The sequence below is a fragment of the Aplysia californica genome, unplaced genomic scaffold, assembly GCF_000002075.1.
Source record: "Aplysia californica isolate F4 #8 unplaced genomic scaffold, AplCal3.0 scaffold00032, whole genome shotgun sequence".
Classification (NCBI taxonomy): Eukaryota; Metazoa; Mollusca; class Gastropoda; order Aplysiida; family Aplysiidae; genus Aplysia; species Aplysia californica.
Window position 1 is genome coordinate 1,337,645 of NW_004797302.1, and position 17,500 is coordinate 1,355,144.

The window sequence follows — 17,500 nt, forward strand, 5'->3', positions numbered from 1 at the left end:
CCATTGAGTACAGCTGAGATACCTAGAACACCTGAAACAGGTAGCACATCTGGGACAGTTAGGTCACCTGTGACATTAAGCACCCCTGGGATTCAAAGGAAAAATATAACAGGTAGCACATCTGAAATAGCTAGTACATCACTGACTGGAAGTACATCTGGGACAGTCAGTACAGCTGGGACACCTAACACACCTGAGACGAAAAGTACACCTGGTACAGTAAGTACACCTGAAACAGCAAGCACACATGGGACTTTTAGTAGTCCTGGGACTGTTAAAAAGTACTTGATGTTTAGGACCACGGAGAAAACAAGTGCACTTCAGACAGTCCGTTCATCTGTGAAATCTAGTACGAGTACATCTGGAACAGTTAGTACTCCTCTACCACTGAGTACAATTGAGACAGTTAGAACACCTGAAACAGGTAGCACATTTGGGACAGAAAGCTCACCTGGAACTGTAAGCACACCTGGGATAGTCAACTCTCCTGGGACAATTAGTACACAGTGGGCAGTTAAAAAGCATATGGTAACTAGTACCTCGGAGACATTAAGTGCATCTGAGACAGTAAGGTCATCTTTGGGATCTAGTACATTTGGAACAGTGAGTACATATTTTTTACCCATGAGTACATCTGGGGGACCTAGAACACCCGGAACAGGTAGCACATCTGGAATAGTTAGTAACTTTGGAAAAGCTAGTACATCCTTAAGTGGTAGTACACATGGGACAGTCAGTACAACTGGGACACCTAGCACACCTGAGACGTACAGTACATCTGGCACAGTAGGTACACCTCAAACACCCACTACGCCTGAGACAGTTAAACAGCATTTGAAGATTGGTACTACGGGGACAGCTAGTACACCTCAGGCCGCCGGCTCATCTGTGAAAACCAGTACATCTGGAACAGTCAGCACGCCTCAACCATTGAGTACATCTGAGATACCTAGAACACCTAGCACATCTGGAACAGTTAGGTCAGCTGGGACAGTAGGTACCCCTGGGATAGAAAGGACACCTCTATCAGGTAGCACCTCTGAAATACCTAGTACATCCTCGACTAGTAGTACACCTGGGACAGTCAGTACAGCTGGGACACCTAACACACCTGAGACGAAAAGTACACCTGGTACAGTAGGTACACCTGAAACAGCAAGTACACATAGGGCAGTCAGTACGCGGAAGGCTGTAACAAAGCATTTGATGATTAATACCACCGAGACATCTAGTACACCTCAGACAGTCAGTTCATCCGCGAAACCCAGTACATCTGAGACAGCTAGAACACCTCAAACAAGCGGTACACAAAGGACAGCTAGTACAACATCGACAGCCGGCTTTTCTTGGTCAGAAAGTACCCCTGAGCAATATAGAACAGCTGAAATAGCTAGTACATTTGGAAAAGCTAGTACATATCAGACTGGTAGTACACCTTGGACAGCCGGTACAGCTGGCACACCTAACACACCTGAGACAAAAAGCTTACCTTGGACAGTAAGTACCCCTGAGAGACCAAGAACACCTGGAACAAGTAGCATCGCTGCAATAGTTAGTACATTCGGAACACCTAGTACTTCCATTACTGGTAGTACACCTGGGACAGGTGCAGTAGTACACCTGGTCAGTACAGCTGTGACACCTAGTACACATGGGCCAGTAAGTACGCCTAAGACAGTTAAAAAACATCTAATACCTAGTACCACTGAGTCAGCTAGTACACTTCAGACAGCGAGTACTTCTATGAAAACTAGTACATTAGGAACAGTTAGTACAGCCTTACCTTTGAGTACATCTGAAAAAACTAGAACACCTGAAAAAGGCAGCACTTTGGGGTCAGTTAGCTCACCTGGTACAGTTAGTGCAAATTTACCACCCAGTGAACCTGACATAGCTAGGAGACCTGCAACAGCTAGCACATCTCGGACAGTCAGTTTTCCTTGGTCAGTAAGTATCTCTGAGATATCTAGAACACCTGGAACAGGTAGTACATCTAGGATAGTTAGTACATTTAGACAAACTAGAACATCATTGACCAGTAGTACACCTGGGACAGTCAGTACAGCTGGGACACCTAACGCATCTGAGAGAACCCGTGCGCCGCCTGGCACAGTTGGCATTCCTGAAACAGCTAATACACAGGGTGCAGTAAGTATGCCTGGGACAGTTAAACAGCATTTGAGAATTAGTACCACGGAGACAATTGGTACACCTCAGACAGTCAGTGCATCTATGAAACCTAGTACGTCCGGACCAGTCAGTACGCAACTTCCATTTAGAACATCTGAAATAGATAGAACACCTGAAACAGGTAGCACTTCTGGGAAAGCTAGTTCACCTCGGATAGTCAGTACATTTGGGACAGGAAGTACTCATGGGTCATCTATTACACCTGGGACAGCTACCTTACCCATTACACATGAAACAGCTAGTACATATGAGACAACTAGTACACATGGGGCAACTAGTACACCAGAGACAGTAAGTACCCCTGATATAGCAAAAAAGCATTTAATAATTAGAACCACGGAAACGACTAGTATACCTCAGACAGTCACCGTAAAACCTAGTACAAGTGGAATTGTTGGTTCCTCTTTACCATTGAGTACATCTGAATCAGTTAGTACACATTTACCAATTACCACACCTTATGAAGTTAGAGCATCGGAAATACGTACCACATCTAGGACGGTTAACTTTCCTTGGACAATAAGTACCCATGAGATATCAAGAACACCTGGAACAGGTAGCACGTCTGGGATAGTTAGTACATTTGGAAAAGCTAGTACATCCTTGACGGGCAGTACACCTGGGACAGTCAGTACGGTTGGGACACCTAGCACACCTGTAACAGCTAGTTCACCTGGGATATCTAGAGAACCTGTAACAGGTAGCACATCAGGGGTAGTCAGTACATTTATAAACGCGAGTACATCCTTGATGGGCAGTACACCTGGGACAGGTGAGAAAACAGGTACTAAACATTTGATCGAAAGTAGTCCTCGGACAGTCAGTACAGCTGGAAAAGTTAGTACCTACAGAACAGCTAGTACCCCTTTCTCAGCCGGTACACCAGACAAGGTTTTAACCCCTGGAACAACTAGTGCATCTGGAATAGTTAGTACATCAGGGAAACTTAGTACACCTGGGACATTTAGTACAGCTGGGACAATTACTACACCTGGAACAACTGGCACAGCTAATACACTTGAACCAGCCAGTGCATCCGCGGAAGTCAGTACACCAAGACCAGTCACTGCACCCCTAACATTGAACACACCTGCTGAAACCGGTAGTTCACTTGGCACAGTTGCTACACCGGGAGCAGTTACTAAACGATTGGTAGTTAGCTACCCTAGGACACTTAGTACACCTGGGACAGTTAGAAATCGTAGAACAGCTAGTACCCTTTGGACAGTTGGTATACCTGAGGCATCGAGTACATCTTGGGATGTCAGTACATCTTTGAAAACTATTTCAACTGGGACGAAGAGTACACCTGGGGCATTCAGTACACATGAGACAGCCAGTACACCTGATACAGTCAGTACACGTGGTAAGGTTAGTACACCTGGAACTGTTAGTACACTTGAAACAGCCAGCACGTCAGGGACAGCTAGTACCCCTAGCAGAATTAGTGCCAATAGAACAGCTAGCACGTCTTTCTCAGTTGGTACACCTGAGACAGATAGTCCATTTTGGACAGTTGGTACACCCGTTCCAGTCACTAAACGTTTGCTGGTTAGTACCACTGGGACAGCTAGTACTCCTGAGAGAGTAAGTACACCTGAAAAAGCTACTACATATGAGACAGCTAGTACCCCTGGAAAAGTTACTACATATGAGACAGCTAGTACCCCTGGAAAAGCTACTACATATGAGACAGCTAGTACCCCTGGAAAAGCTACTACATATGAGACAGCTAGTACCCCTGGAAAAGCTACTACATATGAGACAGCTAGTACCCCTGGAAAAGTTACTAAGCATTTGATGGTTAGCACGCATGAGACCGCTAGTACATATTGGACAGTCAGTACACCTGGAACTGTTAGTACACCTGGGACATTTAGCACACCTGGGACATTTAGCACACCTGGGACAGTTCCAAGAGCACATACACCTTCCTGGGAGATTTATGAATCAGAAAAATACACATTAACCAGCACAAAACAAACGTTTAAAACAACTGGTAGACCGAACATTTTCGAAACCCTGACGTCGTTGCCAGCTACTGCTCTGCCACGTGAGACTTGGCCTTCAACACCCCCGTCACTTCCCACCAGCACTGTAAAAGGTGAGCTTTTTCTTCGCCTTCATCATCATCATCATTGCCTTTCTCACCCTGCACCACAGTATAGGCCACGGACAAACACTTCCCACCTTTCTCTATCCTGACTTAGCCTTTTGATGTTATTCCATGTCTTCCCACTTGTCTGTACATCGATCGCTGTCCTTCACTGTTCCTGCTAATGCAGAGTTCTTAGAACGATGCTATGTGTTACGGGGAGACTATACAACATGGCATTTCAATACAATAGGTGAAAGGCTTTTATTCAGAGTTCAATAATACATAATTTCCCCCAAAGTAAATGTTATCCATGCTTAAGTTCAGCTGTTGTGGCATTTTTCTCGAAATGACCTCAAGACGACAAAGGCCCAGCATTTTTCAGACAATTCAATTATATGAAAGCGATTGTAACTATCCAACCTATAAAAACATGTTGATGTGATTTGATGACCCCAGTTGTCTAAAGGGTAAAAACGTTCAGCTGAGTTAACACTTTTTCCTCGTCCAAACAACAAGCCCCAAGCTGCTTGTCTCCGTGGTCCGACTGGAGCCCATGCCCTCGCCCCTGCAGTGGAGTTCGCTTACGTCATAGGGTATGTTCCGATAGAGAGCCACAGTGTGCGTGCAGCGAGCGGGTTGTAGCTCAGGCTGACATCTGTCACTGCGAGACTGGAAGCACACAAAGCAAACCAGAGGAGATGACAAGTCCGGAGACCGGTTCCGAAATATGTAAGTTACTGTTTTGATGAAAAGCTGACAAAAGAATAGTAAAGAATACGAGCCCCCCCCCCCCCCCACCTTCTTCCTCCCCCCTCCCTTTCCCCTCTTTTTGCGTTGTACGTTGTTTGTTTCCCTGTTCCAGTAAAGCAGCGCTTGCCAGCCTGTGAGATATTGCCCACTAATGGGTGATTTGATCATTTTGGTGGGTGATGGGCATTGCACCACTTGGAAAATACATGTCGATTGGTGGTACGGAAACTTTAGCCTCTTAAAGGTGGTAAATGTAGGTTCTGGTTATGCAGAAAGGTAGACAAGCACTGCTTTAAGGCTTAAAGATATGTGAGGCATTGTGGTGAAATCAGGCGCTCATTATAATAATGAATCAAAGAAGCAGTCATTTTTCTGTCCGTTTGGCATTGTAAATCGAATTTTTTGCTTTTTACTCAACACCTTCAGGATCCTTTTAAAAACACTTTTTCTGCGGATTTTACTGAATATGTTGATTTAAGGCATGTAAGGTAAATTTGCAGTTTCTAAAGACTCTCAAGCCTTGGAAGTCGCCAAACTTCGGCGGCCATTTTCTCACTAATTTGATTCTGAAACCAAGTGACCTCCACCTCCTTCAATCGCAAATATCTCGACTTCTGTTAGTGATTGATGAGTATTTTTTCCAACCAAAAAAGCAGGACAAATGAACAGCGTCTGATTCCACCGTGTCGTGACAAATATTATCTACATGACCAACTATTGTTGGATTGAAATTTCAAACAGGATACAACTTTTAAATGCCCCCATTGTGCTAGATTTTGGCATCTTAGCCCAAGTGGATATAGTCACTTCTTACTATGAGCCCAGGAGGTGACAAAAAAAGGGATTTTCTTTAAAATAAACACCCCTCAAAGGGAATAAAAGTCATAATCGTTTGCTTGCAATGGCAAAGAGCATCCCCATTACACCAATGACAACATTGTTTACCTAATTTGAGAGAGTAAACGGCCATAACAAAACAGCGTATCTTCAAATGTTGTTGAATTACCAGAAAGCGCATCCTTCAAGAATATAAACAAAACCATGTTCACAACCGTGGCCGGTGTACGCATGTCAACTTTTTTCTCTTTTCCATCCAAGGTCTATGCAAATTTCCCACGACGTGCGACCCATGTCCCGACAGATGCGAGAAGAACTGCCGCACGTTTAGAGCTAACGCTATGTGTCATCACGAGGATGAATGTGTGGCAGGTAAGGAGAACTTGAAACCACAGATATCAGTTGGGTTTTTTTTTTTTTTTGGGGGGGGGGGGTTGGTAAGTGTTTTCGGTACTGGCAACAGCATAAGGTCATATGAACGCGCACACATTATTTTTTTTTAATCAGTAGGAAATTTTGAATTTTTCCCGGGTGGCGGCCGAAGCCTACTCTTATCGAATTTAGACCACCAAGGAATCTTTAACGTGTGAAGCTTGCACACCGGCCCTCCGAGATTTTTCGTCCTTGTCCGAGAAGGCTAGGTGAAGATCTTTCCTACCAGAAAATCAGGGGTGTGGCTGAAAGAGAGCAGCACGCAGGAGCCAAGAAGTAGCAGTAGAAAGGCTGTAGAAAGAGTCAGAAGCCCAGAGGAGGGGCAAAGGAGGTGAGGAGGTGGGGGCAGAAAGAGGAGACGAAAGCAGACGGCAGAACATTGCTAGAGAGCAGGGAAGGAGATGAAAGGAGACAATAAGAGAAGAATGATTTTCCTGTCGCTTCCCGGATTCGAATGCGGGATCTTTGAATGAGAGGCCAATACCTTAATCTCTAGGCCACGCGAGCTCCCAAGAGAGATCAGTATGTCGTTTTCGAACTGCTCAACTGTTCTAAGACGTCAAATCAATTTTATTTGTTTTTTGTGGTCAGGGAGAGGAAAAGAACTTTAAAAAAAAATATGTTCCAAGCTTTTATAATTTAACAGTTTTTGCTTGAATTTGGATTAAATATTGCTAGAGCTTATGCAACTGATACCACATATTAGAAACTGCAATAAAGAAACGTTTATAAAAATGACAGCTAGGTAGGCTGTATTTGAACAAAATATTCGTTCCTGTGTAGAATTGGATTTGAAGCTCCTTGGTCCAGGGCAATTCCTTGTTAGACTTATCATTATATGTATGTATTTGTGTGTGTGTGTGTTAATAACAATTATAATAATGATAATAATAATACTGCAAGTAATGAATAAAAATAATATAATATATAACGATAATGGTAACAATAAAAATGATGATGATAATAATAATAATAATAATAATATTAATAATAATAATAATAATAATAATAATAATAATAATAATAATAATAATAATATAATAATAACAATAATAACGATAGTAATAGTTGTAATTATAATATAATAATTAATAATGATAATACTAATGTTTTATCATATTGTTATTATCATTATTATTATTATTATTATTATTATTATTATTGTATTAATAATATTATTATTATTATACTTATTGTTTTTGTTGTTACCATTACTGTTCACTGATTTATTCACAGGCTGCCACTGTCCCTCGGCACAGTACATGGATGATGACGGGTTTTGCTCAGAACCCAAGCTCTGTCCATGCTACGACTCTGGGGGTCTCCAGAGGCCGTTTAACTCGACGTACATGGATGTCGGTACATGTAAAATATGGTAGGTATAAAAGTAACTGCTTTCTTTCAGTTTCAGGGCTTTTTTTCTTATACATGTCTGATCCCCCCCCCCCTTTCCCCGAGAAAAGAAATCAATTCTTGTTTTTCTTTTCTTTTTGTCCTTTTGTTCGTGGTCATTAATATGCAATGGAACCTGTTATTTTTTAAACCCAAAAGCAACCACATGGGTGTATATAAGCCATAGCCACTCCTAATAATTATTTGTATGATGCTATTAGAAATACGGACTACACAAAAAACTGGACGCTGTGGACCTCAAGTCATTATAGTGTTACACCCTCAAATGTGAACATAGCAAGCTCAAATGTGGCATACTTTGGGGAAACTTAATAAAGGAAGGTCGAATGTGATAGGCAATTACAAATATGAGCAAAAAATTTCCCAAACTGGACATAGTGCTTTTAAATAAAAACATTGCCTTTTTAAACGTGAATAAAAGCAGAAACGAGTAACATTTCAAGTGCAAAAGTTCCAAGGTTGTAACATGTTTTAAATGCAACACCCCCCCCCCCTCTCCTCCCCAAGTCCTCCTCATTTTCCCCCCTGAGAGACAGTACTTTTCGATTATTTCAATGAAAGAAATGAACTTATGAAAATAATAATAATAATAACAACAATAATAATAATAATAATAATAATAATATTAATAATAATAATAATAATAATAATAATAATCCCTACCGACAGCTATCTCTATGCGCTTCCTTTAACACTAAGAAACATGTTCGCCTTCCCGGGAAACATAAAGAAAGCAATATCCTTACCACGAAATGTGAGGCATCGTGGTGAAATCAGGCGCTCGTAAAATAATGAAATCGAAGACACTTGCACTTTTCTGTCCGATTGGCAATTGGTCGCTTTTAAGCACAAGGAGGCAATCCCGAAAAATGCTGTTTTGAGAAAATAGAAGGTAAAGTTTTTTCCCCATGTTCAGTTCCTTTAAAAGACAAGGAGAGTTTTCTCTATAACCAAACAAATATACCCACCAATGAAACCAAACTTCTCCTATAGGTAGGGCAATGCCTACTTTTGGTGAAGATCAAGATTTTTGAAAACCTCCGAAATCTGGGTTAGCCCGCTTGTCCTTAAAAGCAACCAATTGTTATCGATTTTTTTTTTTTTTACTCAACATCTTTAAGGTCCATTTAAAAACACATTTATGTGTAGATTTTACAAGAAGAACCGTTGATTTAAGACACAAAATAGTAAATTGTCAGGTTTCTTAGGACTCTCAAGTTCTGGAAGTTGGCAAACTTTGGCTGCAATTTTCTCGCTAAATTTAACCTCTGAAACCCGGAGACCTCCACCTCCTTCAATTGCAAATATCTCGACTTCTATTCACCATATTATATGACTATTTTTTCCATCAAAAGCAAGACAAATGAACAACCTTTAAAATGATACAAATAACTCTGCATGTCAAAAAATTGACGAGCGCTTGATTCCACCTCGTCGTGACAAAAATAAATAAATAAATAAATAAATAAATAGCACATTATGTATAGCGAATTCCCCCGCTTGACAGCAAACTCTATGCTCTTTACACTATATTTTTACCCGAGCAGACCCTATAACTCTCAGAAACATTTTGGCCTTCCCGGGAAGCATAAAGAAACGGATATCCTCATTACGAAATTAATGCATTACTCGTTTTCTGATTTGCATAATTTTTATGATGGTGCGAAATCATGAGCCGCATCATTGCCTTTGGCCTCCTGCTGATTGGACACAATATTGTGCCAGCTTCATCCTTTAAGTATGGCATATTCAATATACATTTGTAGCTTGGGGTGATGGCTTGCTTCTTCATTTGTATTTGCAATGGCAGCATTTCTAATCTGCCTTTGCTTTTTTCTTTCATTACCCTGCGCTAAGCTCTTGCCAAGAAAGCGGACCCGTTTGCAAAGACAACGATGGCGGTGAGTCTCTGCAAGGGATGAGTATAATTGCTGTGACTGGTATAAAATCATTTTTGGACCGGTGTCTGTGGTCTAACGATTAGGCGCTTCGTCATTGCACACCGAAACTATAATAATCACTATTCTTTGTGTGCTGCTAGATCTGTATTTGCTATCATTATGCTAGAGGCATAATGATTTTTTTTAAAGAAAAAAAAACTTAATTACCGCTACTGGTGATTGTTGTAATGGTTCAGCTTTACCTAAAAGTATTCTATCACTGTATTTTGCAGCAACAACAAAAAATCCCTACGCTTTCCTTCAACTTCATACTCCTTCAGTAAATTTGTTGATTTAGAATTGTTTCAGCAAACCATCAGAAAAAGAATCATTAATGTCTGCTTTTGCATCGGGTTGTTAATAATGATTTTTAATATCACCTTTCATGATTTACACAGAATTATCCGTTTAGAAATAATATCATTTTGGGATTGAAAAAAGACTTTTTTTTTGCTCTCCCTTGAATATTTTTCAATTCTCACCCAGTTAAAGTAAAATCTATCTTTCAGGGATGCTGAATTCTTATAAATACACTTTACGAAAATGTTCGTGACGTTTGTTGCCGCAGCGTTTAGCTTGTCATGTAGTAATATCAACTAACAAGAGTACAATTAATTTTTCGAGAGTGGTGAATTCATTTCCCTCTGGAATTTAATACAATCTCGTCCTTCTTTCTTCTCCAGAGTTCGACCTTCTCTTCACGTGGGGTTCTTGGTCGTCTTGGTCTGCCTGTTCAGCGCATTGTGGAAAGGGAACATCTACAAGACATCGGTGAGCTAGTACCCATTCAAAGAGATTTTGTGTTTAGTACTGCAGTTCGTGGCTGTGGTGTCCTTCAGGTAAACAAACGGGGCGTGTGTGTCCACAATGGGACACTGAACCTCAAGAGCAAGACATGCTCAGTTCAGCAGACGAGTGAGTACTTTAAAAGACTCACGTGGAGGCGTCCCGACGGTTTTAAGAGGAAATCTACAAACTTGCACAGAAATATGTGGTCTGAGTATTGTTTTTGTTATATAATATGCTAGAGGTCATGGGGAGCAGGATGGGGACTCAGATTGTTCATATTAAAGGGTTATGCCGGCCATGCCAATAATGGTGAAATACCTCCATGTCTGACAGGTGTGACGTCGCTGCTGAGAGCTCTAGTATTATAATGTATAACCTCCTTGTACCCATTGCACACTGGTAATCACATTTATTGAACTGAGTAGGGACCAGCCTTAGATTTTTCTTTATGGATGAGGGAAAAGCTATTCATTCCTCCCTCAGATTACTTCATAGCATGCTAATTAATTAATGTGTGTTTCTTTTTATTAAAAGGATTCACAAGGTTTTATGGAGTTAAAGACAACTGAAGGTGATTTATACACCCATTCCTCCTTCTTTGACTCCAGCATGGTCTTTTAACTACCTTCAGTAATGTTTTCATTGTTTTACGTTCCGTGTTTTTTTCAGCTATAGAAAACAACCATTCACATGTACGCAGTTATATATATATAAATATATATATATATATATTTACGAACTTTCCTCCAGGTCAGGCCATTATAACGGATGCACCAGCAGTATGACGGACACAAAGGAGTGTGTGAGCGAGGACTGTTTCTGCCTTACCCCAGCCGGAGACTTGTTGGTTGAGGGAGGAACTGTCAAACCTGAGCTGTGTCGCATCTGGTAAATCAGTCAGTTAGTTTGTTTATTGTTTAAGGCCATTGGCCCACTCCACATCATATAAACCACTCATTTATTGTTTAAATGAAGTCATATTTTGTAAATCACTAGCTATGGACGAATATTGGAATGATATTAAGGAAACTATTATGTGATGTGGAGTGCGTTTGAATACTGGGTAAATAAAATAATAAGTATTATAATAACAGTAAAAAAATACATTAATAATAATAATAATAATGATAATAATAATAATAATAACTACAATGATAAAAATAATAATTATAATAATATTAATAATAATGATAATAATAATAATAATAATAATAATAATAATAATAATAATAATAACAACAATAATAATAATAATAATAATAATAATAATAATAATAATAATAATAATAATAATAATAATAATAACAATAATAATAGTAATCATAATAATATACAATCGAATCTGTCAAAGACGGCCACCCTATGCCGAAGGAAAAAAGCGGTCATTTAACCAGGCTGGTCGTCTCAGAAGGTGTCATCATGGTTATAAAAAATTCAAGAGAAATCGCAAATGGTCGTTTGTACAATTAATGACTAATGACTATCTTGGATAGGTGTCTGTTAAAGCAAATTTCGACTGTGTATGTATTGATTATTTATCTTTTGTCAAGTGGCTTCTTTGTATGTTTTTATGTTCTATGTTTTAAAAATTGTATAGTTTTAATATGGTTTAGAAAGGATCCAAACACTGGGTTTATTTTTTAATTGCAGTGAGTGCAAGAATGGAAGTCTTGACTGTGCTTATGATCCACTCAGTGCTGGTAAGCAGGAGCATTATTTTGTGTTGCGTCTATGTCTTGGCTTTTTTCATTGTCTTGAAAATTCATCATCAATTTTATTTTGCCTTTCATTTTTCTAGATCAATTGATTTTGTTCATAAGTTGGACATTTTCTTTACTGTTGAGATGTTTGTTTCCAGGGTGTTGAGAAAGGGATTGCAGTTTACAAAGTAAAAGCATGTATAGACTTCAATTATATATAATATCCTTATTATAACATCCAAGACGTGACACCTGTTATGGCCGCCACTCTTTGCCGTCTATAAAAACGTCAATACGCTGGTGGGCCAGAAAAAATAATTGTAAAGGGGAAAATTCTAGTCTCGCTTTAGTCGAGTGCGCGCGTAGCCTTTCCCTCCATGCCGTTCAGTAGATTCTACATTTCTTTTTTCAAATCGTGTGATCGTTAGAAAACTGAAAAAATGCGTTGTGTCGGGTAGTATTATACACGTCTATGGATAAATCTCATACTCTTTCTCAAAGGCGACATCATTGATGTTCTTCTTTGAATGCACGAGATGGTTAACATTAAATCTCTCAGAGTATACATTTGTTAACTTTGTGTAGGGGCCTACTGACCAATCAAGACGAATTAGAACTGAATTTGAGACTGGCAAAACTCCTTTGAAACGGCAGCAGCTTGGTTTTTTATAATCTTGCCAAAGACTCTGGGTTAGAGGGTATTTCTCTTCTTCCTGCAATAAAACATGCTGCCTGCACGGACATGTTGCTTTTGTTCCAAGGCGGTTTCTATGCCCTCTTCCATCTTTTGTCAGGTCTCACTCATTCTCTCTTGTTTTAGCTTAATCAAACATCCGTCTTGCAGTAAAACTGATCACTTGTCAGAGTTCTCAACTTTACTGTTGCCTACAGTGGACGGGCAGTGGTCAGAATGGAGCTCCTGGAGCCAGTGTGACGGTCAGTGTCGTGAGATGACGTCACAGAGATGTCGTCATTGCAAGCCTCCAGTGTGCGGGGGGCAGCCGTGTGAGGGAGAGGCGGTGGAGGAAGAGCTGTGTGGACTAGGCCCATGTATGTCACTGTGTGTGTACACGTGTCAGACAAGGCTACTGTGTCAGTCAAAATGATAAAAGACCGTGTTTTGTTGCAGAAAAGTCTGAGAAGCAACTTCCAACTACAGGAAAAGTGAAGAAAAAGAAGAAAAAGAAAACGGAGAAGAAGAAGAAGAAGAAGAAGAAAAAGAAGAAAAAGAAGAAGAAGAAGAAGAAGAAGAAGAAGAAGAAGAAAAAGAAGAAGAAGAAGAAGAAGAAGAAGAAGAAGAAGAAGAAGAAGAAGAAGAAGGTCAAAGTAGTTAAACACAGCCACGAAAGTATGTCATTGTTTTCTTTGCCCAAACGTAGCCACGATACCATACATGTACAGCATAATATTATTATTATGCGTGCAACACAAAATAAGAGCAAGGTGTAGCAAATGGACTAACATTATGTAAATGCAATTTTGTAGTAGTAGTAGTAGTAGTAGTAGTAGTAGTAGTAGTAGTAGTAGTAGTAGTAGTAGTAGTAGTAGTAGTAGTAGTAGTAGTAGTAGTAGTAGTAGTAGTAGTAGTAGTAGTAGTAGTAGTAGTAGCAGTAGATGCAGACGAGGAGAAAAAGTGCTTGTGTTAAGAAAGGTGGACAATTTGGACAGTGTCATTATGCTGTCAACCCCCCCCCCCCCCCAAATAACACAATCCCCACCCCCAAACAAACAAACAAAATTGACGCAACGAGGGATGTGGGAAGTGGTTGTTTATCTTTGTCATTGTCTTGGACAGTTCGTGCCCTTTAAAGCGAGTTCGGCGGTAATTCTAACTTAAGCCTCCTTCCTCCAGGTTGTGATGTATTCGTGTGGAGCGAGTGGAGTTCGTGTAGCCAAAGCTGTGGGGACGTGCCAGGCGTCAGGAGCAGACACAAACTGTACTCAGACAACAGGACTAGCGTGGAGTGTGGACCCCAGGCTGAGGCCCAGAAATGTGGCGACTGTGATTGTGAGTTGGGTTGTTTTTCTTTGGTGTGAAACTTTGAATATCCTTCTCTTAGACGCATCAAAATCATTTTTGTTTTTTGTATTTTGTAAAACTTTGAATGTTCATTCAGGAGACCCATCAAATTCATTTTTGTTTTTGTATTTTGTAAAATGTCTGTGCCCTCTCGACAGACACATCAAACTCATATTTGCTTTTGTATTCTAGGAATAAGCGTTAACTTTGGAAACAGACACCAGCCCGTTGATAGTATTTTGTTACCCAACGCAAGGAGATTGTCCTATGACGTGTTAACGACTTATTTACGTATTGATTGTCTACCTTTTTCTCTCCCGTTTCTCTATCTCTCTCTCTCTCTCTCTCTCTCTCTCTCTCTCTTTTTTTCTCTCTCTCTCTCTCTCTCTCTCTCTCTCTCTCTCTTCTCTGTCTCTCTCTCTTTCTGTCTCTCACTATCTCTCTCTTTTTCTCTTTCTATCTTTATCTGTCCCCTCTCTCTCTACCTCTCTCTCTCTCTCTCTCTCTCTCTCTCTCTCTCTCTCTCTCTCTCTCTCTCTCTCTCTCTCCTTCTCTTTCTCCCTCCCTTTTTTTTTAGTTAATAAGAGGGATAGATCTTCCCACAACTTCAGTTAATCAATATCACCATCGCATACATTTTTGAAAAAAATCTTGTCTACCACTTAGGCCCAGAAACAGAACAACAATCTGAGTGGTCAAGCTGGTCAGCGTGCACACACAGCCGCTTCCTGTCCTGTGGCTGGGGATTCAGGTCCAGGCAGCGTAATGTGTCACGTGACTGCGCCACACACGGGGTGCCTGATGTTCTGAAGGACCAGTGTTTTCTGGGAGCTTGTGGTACGACTTATTGTACAACTACAACGCACATTTTTTTCTCTTGTCTTTCGACTTTTTAATTTTAAGGCCCCCTCAAATTAATATTATATGTGATAATATTAGACCATTTCTTGTTTAAGAATATGTTTGGTGAGGGGGAGGGTTAAAGCTTTAGTCTCTTAGTTTTGAATTATGGAACTATAATAATGAAAATGACAGAAAAATGAATTAGTTTAAAATGGATAAAAGTCAGCTTGAGCCCTCCATTTTGGAAGCATTTTTATACCGCCCCCTCCCTTGAAATTAGCCTCTTTGTCCGATACAGCTGCCTACATAGAATAAGGTACTAAAACAGAACTGACGTATCTTTCAGTTATCGATGAATGGCGACTTAATAATTCAATTCCAATCTGAATTTCCCACGAATATATGAAAAAAGTGGTAGCTCAAAACATTCTGTATTTGGAGAATTTAAAGAGATAAAAATCTCAGTAGCACCTTCCCTTTAAGAAACAATGGTGACGTGGTATAGGTTTAATGCCCCAATCAACACAATAATGTATTCAGGGGGCGAGACCTCCGAGTTTAACGCCCATTTTCGAAAGGACCGAGCAATGGGAAATCCATATAAAGTGCCTTTCCCAAGCACAACGTCGGATCGAGCTGACACTCGAATCCCGGAACCCACAATCTCACGATTACGGGTCCGGTAGCCTAACCACCAGACTACCGACGCCACTCTCTTCGAGAGTTAAATAAACTCAAACTGTTGACGGGGGCTCTAGTGGCCTTGAGGTTAAGGTGTTGGCCTTCAAAGGTCCGGGGTTCGAAAAGGGTAGAGACTGAAACATTTTCTTCCCTAAAATTGTCTCCTTTCACTTCCTTTCCTTCTCTCTAGCAGTGTTTTGTCGTCTGCTTTCGTCTCCTCTTTCTGTCCCCCACCCCCTCACCTCCTTTACCCCCTCCTCTGAGCTCCTGACTCTTTCTGTAGCCTTTGTACTGTTACTCCTTGGCTCCTTTTTACTGCTGTCTTTCAGCCACACCCCTGGTCTTCTGATAGGAAAGATCTACACCTAGCCTTCTCAGACAATGGCGAAAATCTCGGAGGGCCCGTGTGCAGTTTGCGCACGTTAAAGATCCCTTGGTGGTCTAAAACCGATAAGAGAAAGCTTTGGTTACCACCCGGGCAAAATTTAAAATTTCCTACCAAATGAAAATGTTAGGTGTGTACCGCGCGCTCATATGACCGTATGCAGTTGCGAACGCCGTAAAACACTTACAAAAAAAAAAAAACCTGTTGACAGAGTGCGGCCCAGGGTTCCAGTGGACCAATCACAGCGAGTGTCAGAGAACGTGCACCGAGCCACGCCCCCTTCCTGGCTGTGACCTCAAAGTGTCCGGCAGTTGTGTGTGTCCGCCCGGCCGTGTCTACAACGGCTCACATTGTGTGCTGGAGGGTCAGTGTGGAGGCTGTCAGTTCAACGGGACGCTCTACCAGGTTGGGTTAGGGTTGTTGGAGACTTTTGGGGAGTTCGAGCTATGTGTTTGTTTGTTTTTTTGTTTTTTTACGTGGAAGCTCATTAGAGTTGGTGTTCTTGTTTGGTTGGTTAATTAATTTGTTGTTGTTGCTGTTGTTGTTGTTGTTGTAGTAGTAGTAGTAGTAGTAGTAGTAGTAGTAGTAGTAGTAGTAGTAGTAGTTGTTGTTGTAGTTGTAGTAGTAGTAGTAGTAGTAGTAGTAACTGGTGTTGGTGTTGCGGTTGTTATTGTTTTCCTAAGTATGTTTTAGCTTTAACAGTGAACACCTAAGCTATATTTTTAGAAACATTCTTACTTTTAAAATTTTATTTTTACATGTTTTTTCCTGGGTTTTTCTATTATTTCTTTACATAATGTGGGGTGGGGTGGGGTGGGGGCGGAAGAGATTATGGATGGCAAACGCTGATCTTTGTTAGTTGTGTATATATTATGTGTGTGTATGTGTGTGAGGGGGGGGGGGCAGTGGACGGGTGGTTGCGTGGGTGCGTGCTTTTGTGTTTGTGTGTGTGTATGAAAGAGAGTGAAAGAAAGAGAGAGAGCGAGAGAGACAGAGAGAGAGAGAGAGAGAGAGAGAGAGAGAGAGAGAGAGAGAGAGAGAGAGAGAGAGAGAATGAGAGAGAGACAGAAATAGAGAGAGATAGTGTTTGTGTGTATTTGTTTATTTGTTAAGTGTTCAGGTATCAACCTGGTTCTGAGAACAGAAAGTACCTGTACCAGATAGTATACTTATATTTACTGTCTCATTTTTACAGAACGGTGACATTTTCAACTGCGGTGATTGCACAACATGTAATTGTTGTCAAGGGAAGATTACTGAGACCAGAAAAACTTGTCACGATGCTAAACAGTGCAACTTGGTAACTTATTATCATGTATCCTTTAGTTTAGCTCAATGCATCTCCTTTGTACTATTGTACTAAATTTTTTTCACCTTTGCATATTAGAGGGCTTGGGTATATCAATTCGGACAAACTTTTAC

The 17,500-nt window shown here is 40.6% G+C and overlaps 1 protein-coding gene across 1 annotated transcript; it reads left to right on the plus strand.

The window, feature by feature from the left end:
- Positions 1–25: 25 nt before the first annotated feature.
- On the plus strand, positions 26–11,124 carry LOC101853524 (uncharacterized threonine-rich GPI-anchored glycoprotein PJ4664.02-like). The gene is made up of 5 exons (XM_035973817.1): positions 26–3,556; positions 6,137–6,247; positions 7,544–7,662; positions 10,344–10,499; positions 11,119–11,124. Exons 1-5 carry the CDS (start codon positions 289–291, stop codon positions 11,122–11,124), a joined length of 3,660 nt encoding a protein of 1,219 aa, XP_035829710.1. The 5' UTR covers positions 26–288.
- Positions 11,125–17,500: the final 6,376 nt, after the last annotated feature.

Coding starts and splice junctions, on each gene's coding strand:
- LOC101853524 (XM_035973817.1), top strand. CDS start 289: ATGTTTAGGACCACGGAGAAAACAAGTGCACTTCAGACAGTCCGTTCA. Junction 3,557..6,136: donor TGATACAGTCAGTACACGTG/GTAAGGTTAGTA, acceptor TTTCCATCCAAG/GTCTATGCAAATTTCCCACG. Junction 6,248..7,543: donor CGAGGATGAATGTGTGGCAG/GTAAGGAGAACT, acceptor ATTTATTCACAG/GCTGCCACTGTCCCTCGGCA.